Here is a 27,465-nt window from a genome sequence, read left to right as displayed (position 1 = left end):
AAGGCCCACCCGGAGGGGCGGCATGACAAAGATTGGCAGCGGCATGCGGAGCATGTCCCGTTGTAAGTCTAATTGCTGATCTTCTGTGATAAACTAACCAGTTAACTTTAGGTATATCCCACTGTCCAGAAAATAAGACACAGAGACGACAGACACCCAAACTGTGCAATGGTATCAGGCTGCAGGTAAAGACAAACATCTAATTTAAGCGACAATGGGGGTCATTCCGAGTTGATCGCTCGCTCTCAGTTTTTAGCAGTCGTGCAAACGCTAAGCCGCCGCCCTCTTGGAGTGTATCTTAGCTTAGCAGAAGTGTGAACGAAAGGATAGCAGAGTGGCTACAAAAAAAAATTGAGCTCCAGACCTACTCAGCGCTTGCGATCACTTCAGACTGTTCAGTTCCGGATTTGACGTCACAAACACGCCCTGCGTTCGCCCAGCCACGCCTGCATTTTTCCTGGCACGCCTGCGCTTATTCGAGCACTCCCTGAAAACGGTCAGTTGACACCCAGAAACGTCCCTTTTCTGTCAATCACTCTGCGGCTGCCATTGCGACTGAAAAGCTTCGCTAGACCTTGTGTAAAAATACTTTGTCCGTTGTGAAAGTACATCGCGCATGCGCACTGCGCCAAATACGAATGCGCAGAAGTGCCGTATTTTGCATCATCGCTGCGCAGCGAACATTTTTAGCTAGCGATCAACTTGGAATGACCCCCAATATTCACAGGTGTCGGCCAGGGAGAGACTATCTTCATTCCAAGAATTCCTCTGATCCCATCAGACTACCACTTCCAGTTCAAACGGCTGCACTTCCCGGTAAAGGTCTGCTATGCCACGACCATTAACAAAGCTCAGGGGCAGAGTTTGAAAGTTGCTGGTTTGGATCTGAGGAGTGACTGCTTCTCCCATGACCAGTTGTATGTTGCCTGTTCCAGAATCAGCTCCTCTGATAGTCTGGCCATTTTCCAGCCTGAAGGAAAGACTAAAAATGTAGTTTACAAGGAAGTCCTTCAAAATAAAGTGGCATGCCAATATAATGAAAATCTATCTATTATTAATTGCATTTTAGTAATTTGATGATTTTATTAATGTATATCACAATTGTTATATGTGTAGTTTTGTTTTTAATATGTAAAAATTTTTAAAAGCAGTATTAAATTTTCTTACAAACCAGCGCTTTTCATCTCTATGTGATTATACTTGAAATTCTGTAGCGAAGCACAGGTATTCAGCTAGTAATTTAATACACACAAAAATTATGCCACATACTAACGCAGGCACTAAACACCTGCACAGCTTGTCCGAAACTGTGCATTCAATATGCATTTTATATTTAACATGTATGTCTCAAAGAAGAGCAGTAACACCATTTTAATGCAACTCATACGTATATTAGACGATACAGCTACTACATTGTCAAATAGACGGCAAGTAATAAAGTATAATGCCACTAAAAAATACATTTTTAATTAACATACAATCCTTTCATTCATTAACTGAACTGTGGGGGTCCAATGGGCGGGGAGTAGTGGGACCAGATATAAACTACCCATCCTCAATCCAAGATGGAGTCACCTACAGTAGATGCCACACCATGTAAAAAGGCCTATTATGCCAAATGGGGAGTGCCCACAACCAGTGGCATCACTTGGGTGGGTGTCACCCAGTGCAGCTTACTTATCCCGGCACCCCTATCTCTGGATCCACGCACATTCAGAGGGTGTGTGGCCTTGTTTCCACAAAGCCACACTCCTTGATTAATTACATTTCTCTTACGTCCTAGAGGATGCTGGGGTCCATTTTAGTACCATGGGGTATAGACGGTTCCGCAGGAGCCTCCGGCACTTTAATAATTTTCAACAGTGTGAACTGGCTCCTCCCTCTATGCCCCTCCTCCAGTTTAAAAAATGTGCCCAGGAGACTGGATGCACACTAGTGGAGCTCTACAGAGCTTTGCTGGAAAAAGACTTTCTTAGGTTTTTTATTTTACAGGGAAGCTTCCCTGCTTCGTGGGACTTAGGGGGGGAAGTAGGAACCAACTTGTCAATTAGTTAATGGTTCTGCTTCCGCTGACAGGACACCATTAGCTCCTGAAGGGTACTGAACACAGCCCAAGCCTGGCCAGCATTCACTCCCACAGCACTGCCGCCACCCCCTAACAGAGACAGAAGTCAGAAGGCTGGTGAGTATATTACCGGAGTCCTGCAGAGAGGGGATCCTCCGTTCATCGTTCAGCATACAGGTACACGTGCACGCTGCGCGCCATGTCTCTTAGCACAAGGGTGCAGAGCGCGGGGGGGGGGGGGGGCGCGCTCTGAGGGCATGTTTCAAAACCTTACTCTCACTGGCAAAAAGGGTACATACTGTACATGTACAGCTGCTGATGTGCCATCCCCAGCCAGTATCAATATTACATTGCTGAGGCTGAAGGGCGGGGCTTCTCCTCAGACTTGCCAGAACACTCACTGGGTGCCATTTTCTCCTGCAGAAACTCCAGTGTGAAGCTCCAGTGTGGGTCTGTCCCCAATAGCTCCCCTGTGTGATAGGGGTGTGTGTGTGTGGGGGGGGGGGGGGGGTGTTTGGGTGTGTGTGGGTGTACAAGTGTGTGGCATGTCAGACATTGGGGAGGGTTCTTCCTAGGGAGAACCCATTTTAGATGCACAAGAGGGTAATGTGGTGGCCCTTCCCTCTCAGAAGGAGCCGGAGTGGGTGAGGATGTTGCAAAAGAATATGTCAATGCTTGCAAAGAAATTCTCGGAGTCTGAACAACAGACTAAATATTGGAGGCAGTCTGTGGAGGATGCACTGTTTACTGACCCCCCCCCCCCCCCCATATCATCCACTCTGGTCCCATCCAGTTCCCAGAAAAGGTCTCTGGCCCAGATAATACAAGGGGACACAGACACAGATTCCGGCACTGACGTCGACACTGGGGATTTGAGAGGGGTAGACCCCAAATTAGCCAAAAGCATACAATGTATGATAGTTGCTATAAAGGAAGTGTTGGAGTTTCCTGAAACAACACTGGTCCCAGAGGAAAAAAAATATTTTAAATTAAATAAAAAGCAGGTTGTGACTTTTCCTCCTTCAAAGGATTTGAATGCGTTCTTTGAAGACTCCTGGGCTAACCCTGAGAAGAAATTTACCCTTCCCAGAAGGATACATGTAGCGTACCCTTTCCCTGAGGAAGACAGGCACAAATGGGAGACACCCCCAATGATAGACGCCTCAGTTTCTCGGCTGTCTAAGAAAATACTTTTGCTTGCCCATGGTTCAGCCACCTTAAAAGATCCAGCTGACCGTAAATTAGAAACAACCCTAAAATCCATATATACGGCTAATGGCTAACGGAACGGTGCTCAGGCCCACCATTGCTTGTGCGTGGCAAGGTAACGCTGTGGAAAAATAGTCTGACAACTTGCTTGTTAACATAGACACAGTTGACAGGGATGAAATAGTCCTAACTCTCGGCCATATCAAAGATGCTGCAGGTTACTTAGTTGAAGCTATGAAGGATATTGGGTTGCTGAGTTCAAGATCCTCCGCTATGGCGATTTCAGCCCGCAGGGCACTGTGGATCCTCCAATCGAATGCTGTTGCGGAATCAAAAAAGAATATTGAGGCACTTCCTTACAAAGGAGACGCCCTCTTTGGAGACAAGCTGGATGCCATGATTTCAACAACTACATCAGGCAAGTCAGCATTTCTGCCTTCCGCAGCTGCTCCACCAAGGAAAGGATTTCATTCTCATACGATGCAATCCTGTTAGGGTCTCCTGCTCTGTGCTGCCACGTCGTCATGGCAACCGGGAGACAAGTGCTAGCGGAGTAACCTGAGCGTAGCTGATACTCCGGTTCGGGTCTTTTGCTGTGCAGTGGTTACAGGCTCTGTGCACGGCAGGGGATCCGGTGCTGGTTTTTGTGCTCACAGTCTGTGAGGTCTGAGTGGGGCGTGGACAGCACCTGCTATATAAACGCTCTTCTCAGGTTAGGCAGATGCTGCTGAATCTTTGTTGGTTAGTCAGTTCCTGAAAGCTAGCTAGTACTGTGTAAACTTTGTATTTGTTTGTTGCTTACTGCAAATAGGCCTTGGGATTTGGTATTACACTCTGCCAATCCAGACCTAGCAGTAAGACTGGAGTCAGTCGTTTAACCTGCTGGGGTTCTTTTGCTACTCTGTGAACCTAGCAAGTTTGCGGCTGTATTCTCAGACTTGCCTGCCAAAATCCTTTCTCACTGTGCAAGGTGTTCAGGTGTCAGTTTAGTGGCAGTAAGCTGAACCAGTGCACTGCAAGTGAGGACTAGGATTGTGGAGACTCTCCTTGTGTCTATTATTCCATCTCTGACCAAGGAGTTTACCGCCACACCCGTTGGTAACCCTTTAGGGATTTGCTGTTGCCCTTAGCAACAGCATTTCGGGTTCTCTACGTATTAAATCACTATATCTTGCTTCTTTCCATCTGAGCATTCCTAATACTAGGGAGACACCCAGTTTCTTAGCCTTTGGGCTTCTCTGTTCACTTTGTGTTTATTTTGTTACCCTATCACCTTCTGTGTATGTAATGTCATATTCCCCAGTCTGTCTGTGAGTTCATTTGTTTTGCATCCCTCACCGTTCAGACACCAGTACATTCCTGCTGGCACTGGTGTGCATAACATATTCAGCAGCCCAATACTCCTGTTGAAATTTTGTGGGAATATGGAGCATACCCCTCAAAATACTTTGCAACAGGTGGTCGATCAGGTGCAGGTCCTGACTCGACAATTTAATGATTTGTCCATTAAAATGCACACCTCGCAGGCCGCTGGCGGAGCTCCCGCAGCAGCAGTACCTTCAGGGGTTAAGGAGCCAAAAGTAAATCTCCCGGATCGTTTTTCTGGAGATCGCTCGCAGTTCTTTTGTTTCAAGGAGAGCTGCAAGCTATATTTCCAGCTTAGGCCTCAGTCTTCTGGGTCGGAGATTCAGCGGGTGGGCATAGTGATTTCCTTGCTACAAGGAGACCCACAGGTCTGGGCATATGGGTTGCAGCCTGACTGTCCGTCGCTTAAAAGTGTTGATGGTTTTTTTACGGCACTGGGCATGTTGTATGATGACCCTGACAAGACGGCCTCAGCCGAGGCTCAGATTTCTATCCTTAAGCAAGGGCGAAGGCCAGTTGAGGTTTATTGTACGGAGTTTCGGAGGTTGGCCCATGATACCCAGTGGAATGACCCAGCCCTGAGACACCAGTACCGAAGAGGTCTTTCCAGTTAAAAGACCAACTGGTACAATATCCCTTGCCTGATAGCTTGGATCAGCTCATGCAGTTATCCATTCGGGTGGATAGACGGCTGAGAGAGCGCAGGCTTGAAAGGGAGACCGAGGTTTCCTTCTTTCCCAAGGGAACCTCAGACTCTGAGGAATTTTCCGAGGAGCCTATGCAGATTGGGGCTACCCGCCTCTCCTCGCGTGAGAAGACGCGGAGGAGACAGCAGGGGTTATGTTTGTACTGTGGGAATAAAGGTCATGTGGTAGTATCATGCCCAGAAAAGCCGGAAAACTTCAGGGCCTGAGGGTGATGGGAAATATCCTGTCAGGCCAGAAGTCAGAATTTCCCAAGAAGACTTTTATCATTCCGGTGACCTTGAAGATCCTCGGTCAAACTGTCAAGACTGAGGCCTTTGTGGACAGTGGGGCCGACGGGGTTTTTATGGACCGCCAATTCGCCCTGAAACACTCTGTTCCCTTAGTACCCTTGGCATCGGAAATTGAGATTTGTGGGTTAAACGGGGAACCATTATCCCAGGGTAAAATTACCTCTTGCACTAGCCAGATTTCTTTGTCTATTGGAGCCACACACTCTGAAAAATTGTCCTTTTATGTGACTGTCTGTACTTTTGCCCCATTGGTGTTGGGGTTACCCTGGTTAAGGGCTCACAATCCTCAATTTGACTGGGTCTCTGGGGAGATTCTTAGTTGGGGTACTGATTGTTTCAGGAGTTGCTTGAGCCTTCCAGTCAGGCTTTCGCAGCTAAGTTTGCCAGGATTGCCAGGATGTTATGCAGATTTTGCGGACGTGTTCTCCAAAAGAGTTGCAGAGGTACTACCTCCCCGTCGCCCCTATGACTGTGCCATTGATTTGTTACCGAATGCTAAGCTTCCCAAGAGCAGGTTGTACTCCCTGTCACGTCCTGAGACTCAGGCTATGGCAGAGTACATTCAGGAGAACTTGGCTAAGGGATTTATCAGACCTTCACAGTCTCCAGTTGGGTCGGGGTTCTTCTTCGTGGGTAAAAAGGACGGTTCGTTGCGACCCTGCATCGACTTCAGGGAATTGAACCGTATCACGATTAAAAACTCATACCCACTGCCTCTCATTTCGGTCTTGTTTGACCAGCTTCGTACTGCCACCATTTTTTCTAAGATTGACCTACGCGGTGCGTACAATCTAATCCGAATAAGAGAGGGGGATGAATGGAAGACTGCCTTTAATACCCACTCAGGGCATTATGAATATTTGGTGATGCCTTTTGGGCTCTGTAATGCCCCGGCAGTCTTCCAGGACTTCATGAACGATGTGCTCAGGGAATATTTGGATAGATTCTTAGTTGTATACTTAGATGACATCCTAATCTTCTCCCATTCCTTGGAGGAACATCGGAAGCATGTACGCTTAGTCCTCCAGAAACTCAGAGACCACCGGCTTGGGGCGAAGCTGGAGAAGTGCGAATTTGAAGTTCAGCAAATCGCATTTCTAGGATATATTATCTCCCCAGAAGGTTTCCAAATGGAGGGTTCCAAGGTGCAGCCCACTAGTTTGAAGGTGCTTCAGCGTTTTCTGGGCTTTGCGAATTTTTATAGACGATTTATCGCTGGATTTTCGTCTATAGTGGCGCCCTTGGTGGCACTCACTAAGAAAGGGGCGGATGTTGCTCACTGGTCTTGTGAGGCCAAAGCAGCTTTTGCCCGTCTCAAAAGAGCATTTGTCTCGGCCAAGGTGCTGCGACACCCAGATCCAGAGCGTCCTTTTGTGGTGGAGGTGGATGCCTCTGAGATGGGTATTGGGGCAGTGCTCTCTGAGATGGGGGTGTCTGATAATCGCCTTCATCCCTGTGCTTACTTTTCCCGTAAATTTTCGCCTGCCGAGATGAATTATGACGTGGGTAACCGGGAATTGTTGGCTATTAAGGATGCACTCGAGGAGTGGAGACACTGGCTTGAGGGGGCTAAATTTGTGGTCTCAATTCTCACCGACCATAAGAATTTGGCATATTTAGAGTCAGCGAAGCGCCTCAATGCCAGGCAGGCACGATGGGCTTTGTTTTTTGCTCGCTTTAATTTTTTGATAACATATCGCCCTGGGTCAAAAAACATCAAGGCTGATGCGCTCTCGCGGAGTTTTGCTCCAATCCAGGAGACCACCGAGGAGCCATTGCCCATTGTGTCCCCATCATGTATTAAAGTGGGCATTACCCAGGACCTCTTGTCATTAGTCCTTAGAGCACAGGAGCAGGCTCCTCCAGACCTTCCGGTAGGTCTTTTGTTTGTGCCTCCTAGGTTAAGACAGCGAGTGTTCCTGGAATTCCATGCCAAGAAGTCGGCAGGTCACCCGGGTATTGCCAGAACTCGGGAGTTGCTATCTAGGGCGATGTGGTGGCCCTCGGTGGCTAGGGATGTGGATCAGTGGGTTCGGGCATGTGACATCTGTGCCCGAAATAAGACTCCTAGAGGGGTTCCTGTTGGCCCATTACATCCACTCTCTATTCCATCTAAGCCATGGACCCACATTTCAATGGATTTTGTGGTGGACTTGCCCAAATCCTCGGGGATGACAGCCATCTGGGTTGTCGTTGACAGGTTTTCGAAGATGGCGCACTTCGTTCCATTGGTTGGGCTGCCATCGGCCAGACGCCTGTCTGAATTATTTATGCTGCATGTTGTGCGCCTCCACGGGTTGCCACTTGATGTGGTCTCTGACCGCGGATCCCAGTTTGTGGCCAAATTCTGGAGGGCATTTTGTTCCGATCTCCAGATTTCTGTCAGCTTGTCGTCAGGCTACCATCCGCAGTCTAATGGGCAGACTGAAAGGGTGAACCAGTCCTTGGAGCAGTTCCTCAGGTGTTATGTCTCCAAGTGTCAGACTGACTGGGTTGCTCATCTGTCCATGGCGGAGTTTGCCTATAACAACGCGGCTCACTCTGCTACAGGGATCTCTCCCTTCCTTTGTGTGTATGGGCATCATCCTAAGGCCAATTCTTTTGACCCCCTGGACTCCACGCCTGGTGGTTCCTCTGTGGTTTCGGTCCTTAGAGGTATTTGGAGGAAAGTGAAGAAAGCCCTTGTGTCTGTGTCATTAGTGACCAAAAGGGTTTTTGATCAGCGGAAAAGACCCTGCAGCTTCAAATTAGGGGACTTCGTCTGGTTGTCTACCAAGAATTTGAAGTTGAGACAGACATCTCATAAGTTAGGCCCCCGGTTCATCGGTCCTTATAAGATCACTAGGGTTATCAATCCGGTGGCATTTCAGTTAGATCTACCCCGTTCTTTGGGTATCAATAAAACATTTCATTGTTCCCTTTTAAAACGGGCGATTAGTAATCCTTCTTCCAGTGGAAGACCTTCCCCTCTTCTGATACGTGGCCAGAGGGAGTTTGTTGTTGAAAGGATTCTTGACTCCAAGATGGTTCGGCTGTCATTTTTGGTGCACTGGAAGGGGTATGGCCCGGAGGAGCGGTCGTGGGTGCGCAGTTGTGGTCTTCATGCCCCCAGACTGTTACGCTCTTTCTTCTCGCAGTACCCCGATAAACCCGGTGGTAGGGGTTCTTTGACCCCTCGTCAGAGGGGGGGTACTGTTAGGGTCTCCTGCTCTGTGCTGCCACGTCGTCATGGCAACCGGGAGACAAGTGCTAGCGGAGTAACCTGAGCGTAGCTGATACTCCGGTTCGGGTCTTTTGCTGTGCAGTGGTTACAGGCTCTGTGCACGGCAGGGGATCCGGTGCTGGTTTTTGTGCTCACAGTCTGTGAGGTCTGAGTGGGGCGTGGACAGCACCTGCTATATAAACCCTCTTCTCAGGTTAGGCAGATGCTGCTGAATCTTTGTTGGTTAGTCAGTTCCTGAAAGCTAGCTAGTACTGTGTAAACTTTGTATTTGTTTGTTGCTTACTGCAAATAGGCCTTGGGATTTGGTATTACACTCTGCCAATCCAGACCTAGCAGTAAGACTGGAGTCAGTCGTTTAACCTGCTGGGGTTCTTTTGCTACTCTGTGAACCTAGCAAGTTTGCGGCTGTATTCTCAGACTTGCCTGCCAAAATCCTTTCTCACTGTGCAAGGTGTTCAGGTGTCAGTTTAGTGGCAGTAAGCTGAACCAGTGCACTGCAAGTGAGGACTAGGATTGTGGAGACTCTCCTTGTGTCTATTATTCCATCTCTGACCAAGGAGTTTACCGCCACACCCGTTGGTAACCCTTTAGGGATTTGCTGTTGCCCTTAGCAACAGCATTTCGGGTTCTCTACGCATTAAATCACTATATCTTGCTTCTTTCCATCTGAGCATTCCTAATACTAGGGAGACACCCAGTTTCTTAGCCTTTGGGCTTCTCTGTTCACTTTGTGTTTATTTTGTTACCCTATCACCTTCTGTGTATGTAATGTCATATTCCCCAGTCTGTCTGTGAGTTCATTTGTTTTGCATCCCTCACCGTTCAGACACCAGTACATTCCTGCTGGCACTGGTGTGCATAACAAATCCTTCCGACCCAACAAGTCCAAAAAGGCAAAGGGTACCCCCTTCTTCGCAGGAAGAGGTCGAGGAAGAGGTAAAAAATCGACAACACCATCAGGCTCGCAGGAGCAGAAGTCAACAGCTACTTCTGCTAAAACCTCAGCATGACGCTGGGGCTCCCCTGCGGGAGTACGATCGTGGCACATCTACTGTCTTTCAGCCAGGTCTGGGTTCACTCAGATCTGGATCCTTGGGTATTGTGGATAGTATCCCAAGGGTACAAATTGGAATTTCAGGACCTTCCCCATGCCGATTTTTCAAATCAGCCTTACCAGCTTCTGTTCAGGACAGAGCAAAAGTGCTGAACGCAATACAAAAATTATATGTCAAGACAACGTAATTTCCTTAGTTCCTGTGTCACAACAGGAAAAAGGGTTTTATTCAAGCCTGTTTGTAGTGCCGAAACCGGATGGCTCTGTGAGACCGATTTTAAACCTAAAGACTCTGAACCTTTATTTGAAAAGGTTCAAATTCAAGATGGAATCCCTGAGAGCGGTGATCTCCAGCTTGGAGGAAAAGGAATTTCTGGTATCGATGGACATCAAAGATGCTTATTTACATGTTCCCATCTACCCACCGCATCAGGCATACCTGAGGTTTGCGGTGCAGGACTGCCACTACCAGTTCCAAACATTGCCTTTCGGCTCTCCACGGCTCCAAGAATATTCACCAAGGTGATGGCGGAGATGATGGTTCTTCTTCGCAAGAAAGGAGTCAAAGTCATCCCAAACTTGGACGATCTCCTCATAAAAGCGAGATCCATGGAGAAACTAGTGCAGAACATTGCACTTTCCCTGATGGTGCTTCAACAGCAAGGTTGGATCATAAACCTTCCAAAATCACAATTGGAACCCACAATGAGGTTATCATTTCTGGGAATGATATTGGACGCGGAAAAACAGAAAGTATTCCTACTGGTGGAAAAGGCTCTGGAGATCCAGAGGATGGTCAAACAAGTTTTAAAACCAGCACGCGTATCGATTCATCAGTGCATCCGCCTGCTGGGGAAGATGGTAGCGGCCTACGAGGCTCTACAATTTGGCCGATTCCACACCAGGGTGTTCCAATGGGACCTACTGGACAAGTGGTCCGGATCGCACCTACACATGTACCGGAGGATAATCCTGTCAACAAAAGCCAGTATTTCACTCTTGTGGTGGTTTCAAAGTTCTTACCTCCTGGAGAGTAGCAGGTTCGTGATTCAGACTTATATCCTGGTGACCACAGATGCAAGCCTCTGAGGTTGGGGAGCAGTCACGCAAGGGGAAAGCTTCCAATGATGATGGTCAAGTCAAGAAGTACTCCTTCACATAAACATTCTGGAATTGAGAGCTGTGTACAACAGCCTTCATCAAGCGGCACAATTTTTTCAAGGTCGTCCCATACAGATCCAGTCAGACAATGTAACGGCAGTTGCTTACATAAACCGCCAGGGCGGAACAAAAAGCAGAGCAGCAATGGCAGAGGTGACAAAGATACTCCTCTGGGCACAAAAACATGCAAAAGCTCTGTCGGCAATGTTCATTCCGGGAGTGGACAACTGGGAAGCAGACTTCCTCAGCAGACACGATCTCCATCCAGGAGAATGGGGCCTCCACCCAGAAGTCTTTGCAGAGGTAGCAGATCGTTGGGGCGTTTCTCAAGTAGATATGATGGCATCATGTCTCAACAAGAAGCTTCAGAAATATTGTTCCAGGTCGAGGGACCCACAAGCAATAGCTGTGGATGCACTGGTGACGGGTTCACTATGGTATGCCGGCGGTCGGGCTCCCGGCGACCAGCATACCGGCGCCGGGAGCCCGACCGCCGGCTTACCGACAGTGTGGCAAGCGCAAATGAGCCCCTTGCGGGCTCGCTATGCTCGCCACGCTATTTTATTCTACCTCCAGGGGGGTCGTGGACCCCCACGAGGGAGAATAAGTGTCGGTATGCCGGCTGTCGGGATCCCGGCGCCGGTATACTGTGCGCCGGGATCCCGTCAGTCGGCATACTGAAGACCACCCCTGGTGACCCAGTGGGTGTTTCAGTCGGTGTATCTGTTCCCTCCACTTCCACTAATACCAAAAGTTCTCAAGATCATCAGAAGAACAAGGGTTCGAGCAATTCTCATTGCTCCAGACTGGCCAAGGAGGACTTGGTAGCCACATCTTCAGGCGTTATTACTGGAAGATCCTCAGCCTCTTCCTGTTCGCGAGGACCTGCTTCAGCAGGGGCCGTTTGTTTATCAAGACTTACCGCGGCTGCGTTTGACGGCATGGCTGTTGAGCGCCAGATCCTAGCCCATAAGGGTATTCCCAATGAAGTCATTCCCACACTTATTCTGGCCAGGAAAGGGGTAACGTCCAAACATTACCATCGTATTTGGAGAAAATATGTATCTTGGTGTGAATCCAAGAAGTCTCCTGCGGTGAAGTTTAAATTAGGACGTCTTCTCCTATTTCCACAGGCGGGTGTGGATGCTGGCTTGAGATTAGGGTCTATCAAGGTCCAAATTTCGGCCTTGTCCATTTTCTTTCAGAAACAGTTGGCTTCCCTTCCTGAGGTTCAGACGTTCGTGAAGGGGGTTCTGCGCATCCAACCTCCCTTTGTGCCTCCTGCGGCGCCATGGGATCTTCATGTGGTGTTCCAGTTCCTTAAATCGGACTGGTTTGAGCCTCTACAAGAGGTAGAGTTGAAGTTTCTCACTTGGAAACTGGTCATGCTGTTGGCCTTGGCCTCAGGCAGACGAGTGTCTGAATTAGGGGCTCTGTCACACAAGAGTCCTTATTTGATTTTTCATGAAGATAGAGCTGAACTGCGGACGTGTCAGCATTTTCTTCCAAAGGTTGTGTCTTATTTCCATACCAACCAACCTATGGTGGTGCCAGTGGCTTCTGACACCTCAGCCATTTCAAAGTCCTTGGATGTCGTCAGAGCGTTGAGGACTTATGTTGCAAGAACGGCTCAGATAAGGAAAACAGAATCTTTGTCCTCTATGACCCCAACAATATTGGGGGTCCTGCTTCTAAGCAGACTATTGCGCGCTGGATCAGAGGTACCATTCAGCATGCTTGTTCCACAGCAGGTTTGCCGTTACCGAGTTCGGTAAAGGCCCACTCTACAAGGAAAGTGGGTTCTTCCTGGGTGGCTGCCCGGGGTGTCTCGGAGTTGCAAATTTGCCGAGCAGCTACTTGGTCAGGGGCAAACATGTTTGCTAAGTTTTACAGGTTTGATACCTTGGCTGCTGACGACCTTCAGTTTGGTCAGTCAGTTCTGCAGGAACATTAGCACTTTCCCGCCCGTACTGGGAGCTTTGGTACATACCCATGGTACTAAAATGGACCCCAGCATCCTCTAGGACGTAAGAGAAAATAGAATTTTAATTAACTACCGGTAAATCCTTTTCTCGTAGTCCGTAGAGGATGCTGGGCGCCATTGCTCATTTTTCCTGCAAATTACGTTTTGTCTCAGGTTCTCATGTGTTAAGATGTTTTACAGCAGTTGCTGTTATGTTATGCATGCGCGTTAGCATGGGTTATGTTAAAAGCCATGTTAGGCGACATGTTTTTGGTATGGTGTGAGCTGGTGTGAATCTCGCCACTAGTTTAATGTAAAATTTTCTCTCGAAGTTGTCCGTCTCCTCGGTTACAGTTCCTATACTGAGTTCTGGAGGAGGGGCATAGAGGGAGGAGCCAGTTCACTGTTGAAAAGTCTTAAAGTGCCGAAGGCTCCTGCGGAACCGTCTATACCCCATGGTACTAAAATGGACCCCAGCATCCTCTACGGACTACGAGAAAAGCATTTACTGGTAGGTAATTAAAATCCTATTTTTGTGCCACGCTGTAGGCTTACCTAGATCTCCTGGAGCTGCTGGGCAGCCCCCATCCTCTAACAGTGCACGGGTACAGTGTTGATGTAAATCATCCATCACAGCTGCTCGGTGACCCTATCCGAGGAAGTGACACTAAAATAGAAGAGCAGCTCTGCTAATTTAGTGTCACCCAGTGCAGCCTGCACCACCCTACTGACAATACTGCCTAAAACCCCACACACTTGACCAGACCTCCTAGTATCAGGGCCCGATAGATCTACAGGGTATCGTTGGGAGTCCCGTGCATGAGAGAAATTTTGTGACAAGTGCTTGTCTTCATAGATAGGTGCCAGCAGAAGTGAAGCCTGCAGTGAACTGCTAGTTTCTCAAACTGAAGGAAGACTGCACATGTCCACTGCTCCATCTTATCAGTACTTGCGCTGTGCCTAACCTGAAAGATTAACTCAACAACAACGTCCGTTATTACAGGCTAATTACACCTTAAAATTGAGCTGGAAATGGAATTAATAAGTTAAACAAAAATACAAAATACTTGCCTGTTTTCCTGTGATACTGTCAAACAAGTGCTTGACAAACATCTGCTGCACTCACGGAAGGCTGTAATTTCCTCTAGTGGCAGCGCTTTGTTGTATAATAGGTAACAAGCTACTAATAATGCCTGCATGGTAGGCTAAGCGCAGCCTCCGCTGACCACAGAAAATGTTGGGGAAACCCTGAATTTGGAGAGTTCCCAGACTCCAGAAATATTGTAAGATTTGTTTTGGAGTTACTCGAGGGCGCTTCACGTAGGAAGGTTGCTGCCTTCTATCAACACAAGTGGACCTATTCCAGATGGTCAAAAAAGTATGCAGAAATAGGGGAGTGTGAAGAAGATGGCGCAACCGTGAGTGGGGTATAGGGGATGATTCCTGAATATATACTTATTTGGAAAGTGTACAAAGATACCTTGATATATGTCAACATACCCTTATTTTTTAAAATCATAGCAGATTAAGCATATATTTAGGAATCATCCCCTTTCATTTACAGAGCTCATTCAATTGTGATTAATCAGTGTTGGGTGGACTTATCATGTATTAACATACAGTATGTTCAAATGATGGCCTATATTATTATTAGTATTATTTATTATAATAATAATAATAATAATAATAATAATAATAATTTTCTTTGGTTGTCCTTTAGGGTAAAATTGAGCTCACTTTAATACTGATGACAGAAAAAGAGGCTGAAGAGAATCCAGCTGGGAAGGGACAAGAGGAACCCAATATTAAGCCAAAGCTAAATCCACCCATGTAAGCATTTATTCTGCATTTAATGATGAAAAATCCTATATAACATTGACAGCCTTCAAAGGGCCAATTTGCATCTTTTCTGATTACTATAGGGCACTGTGTAATTTGGACCCCCCAACCAATTGCTCGGCCCATGCCTGTAAGGTCCAACAATACCTTGACTCTTGCTTACTCCCTCGATTGGATGATGCAGCTAATTCTTAAATGCTGATATTTCTGCAGAGGAATTAGAGGCTGCATTAAAAACTCGAAAACCGTTTAAAGCCCCTGGTCCAGATGGTTATCCGATGGTGTACTATAAAAGTTTCGCTCCTCAACTCATTCAACACATGGTTTTGCTGTTCAATAAGATTATGCAGGGCACCCCTTTCCACACTGATTCCACGGTTTCCCGTATTATTGTAATTCCAAAACTTGGTAAAGACCCCTCTTATTGCTTAATTATAGACCCATCTCTTTAATAAATACTGACCTCAAGCCCTTTGCTAAGGTCTTAGCGACTCGCCTGAACACTGTGCTGACATCATTGATCGACCCTGACCAAGTAGGATTCATTCCGGGCTGACCGGCCTCAGATAACACTAAATGCATCATTAACCTGATCCATCAAATAAACTCATCTAAAACACCCGCGTCGCCTTGGCGCTTGATGCCGAAAAGGCAGTTGACCGTATCTCCTGGCCCTTTTTTATTTTCCAAATTATCCTCATTTGGCCTTCATGGTCATTTTATCACTGCTGTTAAAGCCCTCTATTCAAGCCCCTATGGTTATATGACTAATGGACTACGTTTGCCCCGGTTTAACTTAAAAAATGGTATGCCTCAAGGTTGCCCTCTCTCACCCCTAATATTCGCTTTATGTATTGAACCTCTTGCAGCTCGTATGTGATCCAATGTAGATATCAGGGGGTGCTACTGTGGGTCGCCACTCATATAAAATATCTTTGTTTGCAGACGATGTACTCTTGACTCTCTCTAACCCTCTGATTTCTCTCCCTAACTTTCAGAAAGAAATTCTTTTATAGGGCTCCCTCTCAGGTTATAAAGTCAACCATACCAAATCAGAGGCACTGGCGTTTAATGTTTCGTCCCACATTTATTCAACACTAACCTCCACCTTCTCTTTTCTATGGAGACCTTCGGCTATCAAATATCTCGGCATAAATATTACCAAATCCTATTCTACTCTTTATCAGGCCAATTATACTCCTATTATTAAAATACTCACGCAAGATTTAGATAAATGGGACCGGTTATACATCTCCTGGATAGGAAGGATTAACGCCCTCAAAATGAACTTCCTCTCTCGTATTTTGTATTTGTTCCAAACTGTCCCAATCGTAGTGTCCCGAGCAACTCTAGCTTCTCTACAGAAACTGTGTCACAAATTTATCTGGGCTAATCGTAGACCTCGTATAAAACGTACAATTCTGACTAAGCATGTAACATCGGGCGGATTGGGTTACCCTAATCTACAGCCGTACTTTAACGCATGCCAATTTAACCAAATTATATGCTGGAACTCTCCTCGGGGAATTAGGAACTGGGTGGACATTGAAAATTCTTTATTTCTGGGTTCCTCACTTGATTCCCTTCTCTGGCTCCCCAAGTCCTGCAGACCAGTCTCGGTTTATTCGATTGCCACAATTAAATCCACCCACGGGCTGTGGGATAAATTCCGCACCACCCATAATCTCTCAACATATCCTTCCCCTCTGTCACCGATTTGGGATCACCCAGCTTTTCCCCCAGGTTGCGACCGCCGCATGGCAGATCCATGGCGCTCCCGAGGTATTACGTGATTTATCCATATTAAAGGTCAATTTACCCGAAATTCTTTCGGGGAATACCAAGAGCAATTTGGTGGTCCATCCTCGTGTCATTACCACTATATCCAAATTCTTAGTTTCCTTAGCTCCTCTTCTTTGAGGCCGCCTACTTCCTTTGAACGCATGTGTCTACTCTCAATTGGCAGGAATCTCTCAACAATCTACAACTCCATTTTAGCTCCTGATTCCCCCTTCCCCTTTCCTTGTGAACCCCATGAATTAGCCTGGGAAATGGACCTCTCTCAACCTCTAGAGGATCAATGGGACGAAATTAGAATGTGCATTGCTAAGGCTTCTCTTAGCGTGGCGATTAGGGAGACCTGTTATAAAGTTTATACTCAATGGTACCTAGTTCCCTCCAGGCTTCACTCTATCTTCCCCTCGACCTCGAATCAATACTGGAAACTTTGTGGAGAGGAGGGTACCTTTTTCCACATATGGTGGACCTGTGCCTCTGTCCGCCCCTTGTGGAACTTAGTGTGTGTGTTAATTGCTCAATCTTTTGGGCATAGTATTGATCTTTCTCCCGTAACAGCTTTGCTTCATGCCCCTATCCTCGACCTACCCAGAAGCCAGGATAGGCTTATTATGCACTTTTGTATGGCGGCTAAGTCCCTGATAGCTAAACATTGGAAGAACCAAAAAGCTCCTTCCCTGACAGCACTAGTGCCTAAGATTAACTATATTGCTGACATGGAATATATCACCAGCTTACAGAACAATACAGTGGCTCAGTTTCATAATATCTGGTCCCCATGGTACCTCACACGCTCCTTATCCATACCCGGACTCTGCTGATATCCCTATCCATGTCCACACCCATTCTCCCGTTTACTCACCTGCTTATATCTTATCCTCCCTTTCCCACCCTTGATTTTTTTCTTTTTCGTTTAATTTTTCCTATTTTCTGTGTTCCCATTTCTGTTTTTGTTTCTGAATTGATTAAAACATAAAATAGAGATTGACCATTTAGTAGGTTATGCTTGGACGGATTGTATGTTGTTATCCGCGGTTGATTTGAGGTAACACTGAATATTATATTTTCACATTCTATTGTTTATGTATTCTATTACGCACTTGTTATCTGATATTATTGATGTCCGTTCTCATTGTGTTCACTGTCAAAACCTGTAACTGATTTTCTCTTACGTTCTAGTGGATACTGGGGTTCTGTACTTTAGTACCATGGGGTATAGATCGGATACACTGGCACTTTAAAACTTTCAGTGTGTGTATGTGTGTGCTGGCTCCTCCCCCTATGCCCCTCCTACCAGACTTAGTTTTAAAAAAGGGGGGTCATTCAGAGTTGATCGCTCGCTAGCAGTTTTTAGCAGCCGTGCAAACGCATTGTCGCCACCCACTGGGGAGTGTATTTTCGCACTGCAGAAGTGCGAACGTTTGTGCAGCAGAGCGTCTGCTAAATCTTTTTGTGCAAAACAAGACCAGCCCTGTAGTTACTCTTCATGTGCGTTGATTCTAACGACGGAGGGACGGCTTTTGACGTCACACACCCGCCCAGCGAACGCTCAGCCATGCCTGCGCTTTTTCTGCCACGCCTGCGTTTATCTAAGCACTCCCTGAAGACAAGGCGGAACTTAGGACCCGTCCTCAGTTTTTGCCAAAAGTAGTGTCAGCTTTTCATGTGAATCAACCCATTGTGGTTCCAGTGTTGTCTGACGCGTCCGTTTGTCCTGAGTCCATGGGGGTCATTCCGAGTTGTTCGCTTGTTATTTTTTTGTCGCAACGGAGCGATTAGTCGCTAATGCGCATGCGCAATGTCCGCAGTGCGACTGCGCCAAGTAAATTTGCTATGCAGTTAGGTATTTTACTCACGGCATTACGAGGTTTTTTCTTCGTTCTGGTGATCGTAATGTGATTGACAGGAAGTGGGTGTTTCTGGGCGGAAACAGGCCGTTTTATGGGTGTGTGCGAAAAAACGCTACCGTTTCTGGGAAAAACGCGGGAGTGGCTGGAGAAACGGAGGAGTGTCTGGCCGAACGCTGGGTGTGTTTGTGACGTCAAACCAGGAACGAAACTGACTGAACTGATTGCAGATGCCGAGTAAGTGTGGAGCTACTCAGAAACTGCTAAGAAGTGTCTATTCGCAATTTTGCTAATCTTTCGTTCGCAATTTTGATAAGCTAAGATTCACTCCCAGTAGGCGGTGGCTTAGCGTGTGCAAAGCTGCTAAAAGCAGCTTGCGAGCGAACAACTCGGAATGAGGGCAATATGTGGTCAGGGCCCTGAAGATTTATGTCAAAAGGACGGCCCATCATCGGAAATCTGACTCGCTGTTTGTCCTTTATGATGTCTCCAAGATTGGTCGGCCGGCTACTAAGCAATCAGTTGTTCGTTGGCTCAAGGTGACCATTCAACAGGCCTATACTTTTGGCAGCTCTGCCCTTGCCGACCTCTATTCAGGCCCACTAGACGAGGTTGGTGGGGTCTTCCTGGGTGGCTGCCCAGGGTGTATCGGCCCTGCAATTGTGCCGGGCTGCAACTTGGTCTGGTTCGAACACATTTTTTCAATTCTATAGGTTTGATACCTTCGCCAAGGATGACCTTCAGTTTGGTCAGGCGGTTTTACAGGGGGTCTCAGCACTCTCCCACCCGTTTCGGAGCTTTGGGACTTCCCCATGGTACTAAAGTACAGAACCCCAGTATCCACTAGGATGTAAGAGAAAATAGGAATTTAATACCTACCGGTAATTCCTTTTCTCGTAGTCCGTAGTGGATACTGGGCGCCCACCTCAGTACTTCGACTCCTGCTTACCTGAGTGTTTGGTTGGCTCGCCGATGCGGTCCCATTATGTTGTAGGGATAGCTGTTCTATCCTGGTTAGGTTAGTGTTGCTATCCTCTGTTCTGGTTAGCGCCCTCCTTTTGGTTATGGTTGTGTGTTGGCTTAGTGCCTCGCCGCTGTTGTATCTGTTTTCTTCTCTCGTGGTATGTCCGTCTTCTCGGGCACAGTTTTCCTAGACTGAGTCTGGTAGGAGGGGTATAGAGGGGAGGAGCCAGCACACACATATACACACTAAAGGTTTTAAAGTGCCAGGATTCAGTGGACCCGATCTATACCCCATGGTACTAAAGTACAGAACCCCAGTATCCACTACGGACTAGGAGAAAAGGAATTACTGGTAGGTATTAAATTCCTATTTTCTGCTTCCCATTACAGTGGATGTTGGTCAATTTCAGTAAAAACTCATTGTTTTCAAAGGGTCAATTTGGTAAATTACAGTATCATAAAATGACATCAGAGTGTTAGTGCATCATTGTCTGACAATGGGCCTAATTCAGACCTGATCGTAGATGTGCTAAATTTAGCACATCTACGTTCAGTCACACAGACATGCGGGGGGAGGCCCAGCACAGGGCTAGTCCGCCCCGCATGTCAGGCCCGACCCCCCCTCGCACAAGTACAAAAGCGGCTTTTGTACTTTAGAAGTAGCTCTTTGCCAGCGCAGCTCCTGCACGCTGGCATGAAGCTACTCGTCGCTGTGAGGCTCGCAGTGGTTGCATGTGACGTCACGCAGCTGCCACGTACCCCCCCCCAGTGGTCCAGGCACGCCTGCGTTGCCTAAACGGCGTCTAAACGCCGCCGGCCCACCCCTCCCACCTCTGCCTGTCAATCAGGCAGAGGAGATCGCAGGGCTGAGACGGCCGTTGGCTGTCTGGCATGCGCACACGCACAGCAGCGATCAGGTCTGAATTAGGCACAATGTTTTAGTGACTAATTGAATTGGCTCACAAGGACTTCAAAACCGTATTCCTGGTGTAGTCCTTCTCAAAATGATGCACTTCTAGTATGGCCCAAACCTGATATTTCCCATTTTTCCCCAGGCGGCATGACTCGTCTTTCCTTTGGTTTACGTCACCAATTAAGAGCTTGCGTTACATAATATGGCGGAGATATCGCTGCAGATTCCTGTGTGCCCTCTTCTTTTCTCTGGTTCTATTGCTGATTGGTGTTTTCGTGTATTCTTCATTGGTGAGTTGTAAAAATTTGTGATTCAAGAAGATTGTTCATTTAATTTAGGACTATCTTTTAAGGAAGGGCACAGCTGGTAGATTTTAGGCCATGCCACATCCCTCCAGCCTATAATATACACCACTTACCCGGTTATTTACTTAGAGGTTTTTTTTGTGGTTTTAAAACAGCCATTTTTAATAAAAAGCAATGCAGTATTTTGAATGGATGCAAAGTAGCTGTTTTTGCAGGAAGACGTTGAAACCAGATTTACTACCAGGGGTGGATTGGGCCACCGGGATTTTGGGAAAGCTCCAGCTGGACCGGCTAAGATACCTCTCCCCACCTCCCTCCTCTCAGAATGTATGTGTGGGTAGGGGGGCATTTCCCAGTGTTGTGGGCGCCGTTATTTATTTATTTACTTATTTTTTAATAAACTCTTTATTAAAGAGATCACAATGCGATACAAAGAAGTATACATAACAATGATATACAGTCACATAACTAAAAGAGTATGCAATAAAACTAATAGGCCCTACACATATGCCGATTTGTTTGAAAGATATGAACGATCTCGTTCATATCTTTCAGTGTGGAGGCTCCAGCGATGAACGATGCGCGGCCCCGCGCTCGTTCATCGCTGGTCCCCCGTCGGCTGTGCATGCTGGCCAATAAGGACGATCTCGTCCATATTTGCCTGCACTTCAATGGAGCCACGTGACGGGGGGAGTGAAGAAACTTCACTGCCCCCGTCACTGCCCCCCCGCCGCCGGGTCGCTCGTCAGCCGTATCCGCCGTTGGGCAGCTCGGCGGCGGATCGGCCAGTGGGGGTCATTCCGAGTTGTTCGCTCTGTATTTTTCTTCGCATCGCAGCGATTTTCCGCTAAATGCGCAATGTTCGCACTGCGACTGCGCCAAGTAAATTTGCTATGTAGTTAGGTATTTTACTCACGGCATTACGAGGTTTTTTCTTCGTTCTGGTGATCGTAGTGTGATTGACAGGAAGTGGGTGTTTCTGGGCGGAAACAGGCCGTTTTATGGGAGTGTGTGAAAAAACGCTACCGTTTCTGGGAAAAACGCGGGAGTGGCTGGAGAAACGGAGGAGTGTCTGGGCGAACGCTGGGTGTGTTTGTGACGTCAAACCAGGAACGACAAGCACTGAACTGATCGCAGATGCCGAGTAAGTTTGAAGCTACTCAGAAACTGCTAAGAAGTGTCTATTCGCAATTTTGCTAATCTTTCGTTCGCAATTTTGATAAGCTAAGATTCACTCCCAGTAGGCGGCGGCTTAGCGTGTGCAAAGCTGCTAAAAGCAGTTGCGAGCGAACAACTCGGAATGACCACCCGTGTGTAGGGCCCATAAGTCATAACAATCAACTGAGTGATCCAATTTTGTTTATGGAGAGAAGAAAGTGTCCTCACAAAGGACGGTAGGTCAAACCGCAAGAGGACTAAGTATGAAAAATAGGGAAAGAGAAAGAAGAAAAAGAAGAAGAATAGAGTGATACCCTTGAGGGGCAGAGGGGGGGAGCCCCGAGAGGAAGGTCACTATCAATAGGGGAAAAAATATACATATATATAAAAAATAATAAAATATATATAGATATAGATATATATATAGAAAAATGTTGAGGGGTTCTAAGCGACCAACGGTGACCTCTATCCAAGATAAGATATACACATATCTTTTATCTATATCTATGTGCTTTTATTCTAATACTTTTTATATCTTGAATTATTTATTTATTTATTTTTTGTTTTTGTGTTCCTATGAAACCAATTATTTTGGTATATGTCAGATGTGAATATTTTTAGAAACATTTTTTTCTTTTTTCTTGGCTCCTGTGATTATAATAAATTGTATATATATTCTTTATACACTGGGTACTATTCTTTTAAATAGCTGTATAAACACTGTTGGTCGCTTAGAACCCCTCAACATTTTTCTATTTTAAACTATCTTCAGGGATTTACCACCCCTGTACTCCTGGGGAACAGCTGACGCTCATAGATTTGTGGAGTGTTATTTTATATAATATATATATATATATATATATATATATATTGAACTATTTATTATTTTTAATTGCCAGATAAACACATAGGTGATATTATCCTCACAAGTGGCGCAATTTTTTTTAATTCTAAACATATATAAAATAATTTTCTTTTTAATATACTATGTCTATCCCGTGGGATATATTAGCCAAAGAATGGGGAAGAGGCATGTTTAGATGTCAACCAAGGGTTCCAAATCTTCTCAAAGGGTTTGGCAGAGTGCTTAATTATGCTCGTCATGTATTCCATCTTATAGTTAAACCAAATACGAGAAATAATAGAGTGTAAAGAGGGGGGGGGGGAGGGCTTCTTCCAATCAGTTGCTATTTGACATGTTGTAGCATTTATAATATGTCGCGCTAGTATATTTTGATGTCTAGTTAAATTTGTAAACCCCAGTGGGAGAAGGAAATATTTAGGGTCATAGGGGACGGGAACCTCAAGAACACTGGAAATAAGAATTATAATCTCTTTCCAGAGTGTGGTGATTTTAGGGCATTGCCACCAAATATGCATAAAGGTACCTTCTTCAGAACATCCCCTCCAGCATCTATCAGAGGTGTCGGGAAACATAGCTCGCAGCTCGGAGGGTACATAATACCACCTGTAAATCAATTTGTATACATTTTCCTTAATTTTGACACATAAAGAGCTAGAGGCAGCGTTGTCTCATATCTCCGACCAATCTTCAGAGGTCAGGTCAGAACCTAAGTCCCTCCCCCATGCAATCTCGTGAGAGTCTCCTGTTGTAGATGCCTCCCCGACCAGTAGTGCGGAAAGATTGGAAATTAAGCCTTTGGTTGAGGAGCGTTTCCAACAAAGTGTCTCAAAGCTCGTGAGTGGCCTTTGAATAAGGAGATTTCCCATTTTAGAGTAGAAGTGTCTGGTCTGTAGGTATTGATAAAAGTCTGCAGGGGGGAACCCAATCCGTTCCTGAATCTGGGAAAATTGGGGAAGCTAACATTCGTAGTTGAGATATAGAATATTACCCCTCTTCCACCTAGGAAAAGCCGATCTAATCAAACCCGGAGGGAATGTGGGCGCCGTTATTATTGTGTCCTGGGGCCAAGTTGCACCTGCTGCATGGAAGTCAGTGCAGGTCTAGTGTCTAACGCTGGTTGTAGTGAAAGAGGGGAGGGACGCAGGTAGTGCCGGTGCATCTGGAGCCTCAGACGCCACAAGCTGAACTGACAGACACGCACTTGGGTAAATTAAGGAGTTAGTGGTGTGCCCATTCCAGGCTGTTGCCGGCTCTGTTTATGTTCCTGTCCCCGGTACACATAAAGCAACACCTAAAGCAAGTCGGATTTCTTGTGACGAGCTGTCTCTTTACGTATACCTTCAAAGCCCTCACAACATCCAAAGACTTTGAAGTAGCAGAGGTGTCGGTGACAACTGGAACCACAATAGGTTGGTTGATGTGAAACGCAGACTCCACTTTAGGAAGAAATTGCTGACGAGTTCTGAGTTCAGCTCTGTCCTCATGGAAAATTAAATAGGTACTTTTGTGAGACAAAGCCCCCAGCTCCGACACACGTCTTGCTGAAGCCAAGGCCAACAGTGTGACAGTCTTCCACGTAAGATATTTTACGTCCACCTCCTGTAATGTTCAAACCAGTCCGATTGAAGGAACTGCAGCACCAAATTGAGATCCCAAGGTGCCGTGGGAAGCACAAAGGGAGGATGGATGTGCAGAACACCTTTCAAGAACGTCTGGAACTCAGGGAGAGAAGCCAATTGCTTCTGAAAGAAAACGGACAAGGCCGAAATCTGGACTTTTATGGAGCCCAGACGTAGACCCATGTCCACACCTGCCTGCAGAAAAAGCAGGAAACGTCCCAGATGAAATTCCACCGCAGAATAATTTCTGCTCTCACACTAAGAGACGTATTTCTTCCAAATATGTTGGTAATGTTTAGACGTCACGTCACCCCCTTCCTGGCTTGGATCATAGTTGGGATAACTTTGTTAGGGATCCCTCTTCTGGCTAGAATCAGCCGTTAAACTTCCATGCCGTCAAACGTAGCCATGGTAAGTCCTGATAGACGAACGGGCCCTGTTGCGGGTTCCGGTTGCGGGTTACGGTCATTAGGTCGACACAACTTATGTCGACCACTGAAGGTTGACAATGCCATTAGGTCAACATGGACGTTAGGTCGACATGTACTAGTTCGACAAGTCAAAAGGTCGACCTGAGTTTTTGTTTTTTTTAAATTGGGGGGATTTTTTCATACTTAACGATCCACATGGACTACGATTGGAACTGAAATCTGTGCTGAGCAAAGCGGTAGCAGAGTGAGGCAACTTGCCCGACGTGCAAGGGGACACGGTGCACTAATTTGGGTTCCCCGTCACTTTACGGAGAAAACAACACCAAAAACAGTCAAAAAACTCATGTCGACCTTTTGACCTGTCAATCTAGTACATGTCAACCTAACGCCCATGTCGACCTAATGGCACTGTCGACCTTCAGTGGTTGACCTAATGAGTATCGACCTAAGTTGGGTTGACCCAACGACCCATACCCCCTGTTACATAAGATCCTCGCGAAGAGGTAGAGGCCACGGATCTTCGAGGAGCATCTCCAGAAGGTCTGCGTACCAGGCCTTTCTTGGCCAGTCTAGAGCAATGAGTATTGGTTAAATAATTTTCAATTTTATTCTTTTTAGAATTCTTGTGATCATAGGAAGAGGAGGACACGCGTACACCATCTGATAGACCCATGGAGTCGTCAGAGCGTCTACCGCCACTGCCAGTGGGTCTCTCGACCTGGAACAATACCGCTTGAGCTTCTTGTTGAGACGAGAGGCCATCATGTCGATTTGTGGATATTCCCATTGACGTGTCAAGCTCCTGAACACTTCCGGGTGAAGGCCCCTCTCCCACGGGTGCAAGTCGTGTCTGCTGAAGTCTGCTTCCCAGTTGTCTACTCCCGGAAAGAAGACCGCTGACAATGCCACAGTGTTTTTGTCTGCCCAGAGGACAATTCTTGACACCTCTGACATTGTTGCTCTGCTTTTCATTCCGCCCTGTCGGTTTATGTATGTCACTGCCGTCACATTGTCCGACTGGACCTGAATGGTCCAATCTTGGAGAAGATATGAGGCCTGCAGAAGTGCGTTGTAGATGGCCCTGAGTTCCAAAATGTTGATTGGAAGGATGACTTCCTGACTTGACCATCTTCCTTGAAACTGCACCCCCTGGGTGACTGCTCCCCAACCTCTGAGGCTTGCGTCCATGGTTAACAGAATCCAGTTTTGAATTCCGAACCTCCGACCCCCAACGAGGTGAGAAATCTGTAGCCACCACAGAAGGGAGATCCTGGCTTTTGGCGACAGACGGATCCTCTGGTGCATGTGTAGATGTGATCAGGACCATTTGTCCAACAGATCAAGCTGGAAGGGTCTTGAGTGAAACCTTCCGTATTGAAGTGCCTCGTGAGAGGCCACCATTTCCCCCAGAAGGAGAATGCATAGATGCACCGATATCCAGGTTGGCTTCAGGACATCCCGAACCATTGACTGGATTACCAATGCCTTTTCCAACGAAAGGATCACCTTCTGCGACTCCGTGTCCAGTATCATTCCCAGGAATGGAAGCCTCCGTGTTGGCTCTAGGTGAGATTTCGGAAGGTTCAGAATCCACCCGTGATCCTGGAGAAGTTTGGTTGAGAGACCAATGCTGTCCAGCAACCTCTCCCTGGACGGCGCCTTTATCAGAAGATCATCCAGGTACGGAATTATATTCACTCCCTGTTTGCGGAGTACAAACATCATCTCTGCCATCACTTTGGTGAACACCCTCGGTGCCGTGGAGAGACCAAATGGCAGGGCCTGGAACTGGTAGTGACAGTCCTGCAGTGCAAACTGTAGATAGGCCTGATGAGGCGGACAGATCGGAATTTGAAGGTACGCATCCTTGATATCTAGAGACACTAGAAATTTCCCTTCCTCCAGACCTGAGATCACCGCTCTCAGAGACTCCATCTTGAACTTCAACACTCTTAAGAACGGGTTCAATGACTTGAGGTTCAGAATCGGCCGTACCGAACCATCCGGTTTCGGTACTACAAACAAGTTGGAATAGTACCCCTTGTTGTGCAGATGAGTTGGAACTGGAACAATGACTTGAGTCTGTACCAGTTTTTGGATAGCCTGCTGTAAAGTTATACTTGCCTCTTGTGAAACTGGTAAGCCTGATTTGAAGAATCTGTGAGGTGGGAGCTCTTGGAACTACAGTCTGTAGCCCAGAGAAATAAGATCTATGCTGGGGGAGCTGCGGAAGGAAGATATGTAGATTTACCCGCAGTAGCTTTGGAGATCTATTTGTCTAGTTCATCTCCAAACAAGGACTCTCCTGTGAATGGTAGGCCTTCCACGCCTTTCCTGGAGTCTGCATCAGCAGTCCACTGGCGTAGCCACAAGTCCCTGCGAGCTGACACTGCCATAACGGTGGTGCGTGCATTAAGCAAGCCTATCCCTTTTATGGCTTCCACCATAAAGTTTGCAGAGTCCTGTATATGCTGCAGGAGTAAAACAACATCCCCCCTAGACAAGCAATTTAACCCCTCAATTAGGTTACCTGACCATTTAGCAATGGCTTTTGTGATCCACACACATGCAATAGTGGGTCTCTGGGCCACCCCAGCAGCTGTGTACAATGACTTGAGTGTAGTCTCAATTTAACAATCAGTTGTGTCTTTTAGGGAGGCTGCACCAGGGACAGGCAATACAATTTTTTGT

The 27,465-nt window shown here is 46.7% G+C and overlaps 1 protein-coding gene across 1 annotated transcript in view; it reads left to right on the top strand.

Moving 5' to 3' along the window:
• The window catches only part of FER1L5 (fer-1 like family member 5), a 926,196-nt gene that overhangs the window by 876,315 nt on the left and 22,416 nt on the right, over nt 1-27,465 (top strand). The window contains exons 53-54 of the mRNA XM_063929941.1: nt 14,758-14,867; nt 20,539-20,686. Coding sequence (XP_063786011.1) covers nt 14,758-14,867; nt 20,539-20,686 — 258 coding nt within the window. The remainder of the gene's footprint in view (nt 1-14,757; nt 14,868-20,538; nt 20,687-27,465) is intronic.

Source organism: Pseudophryne corroboree, chromosome 6 (genome assembly GCF_028390025.1).
Source record: "Pseudophryne corroboree isolate aPseCor3 chromosome 6, aPseCor3.hap2, whole genome shotgun sequence".
Lineage (NCBI taxonomy): Eukaryota > Metazoa > Chordata > Amphibia > Anura > Myobatrachidae > Pseudophryne > Pseudophryne corroboree.
This window is presented reverse-complemented; position numbering and strand designations above follow the sequence as displayed.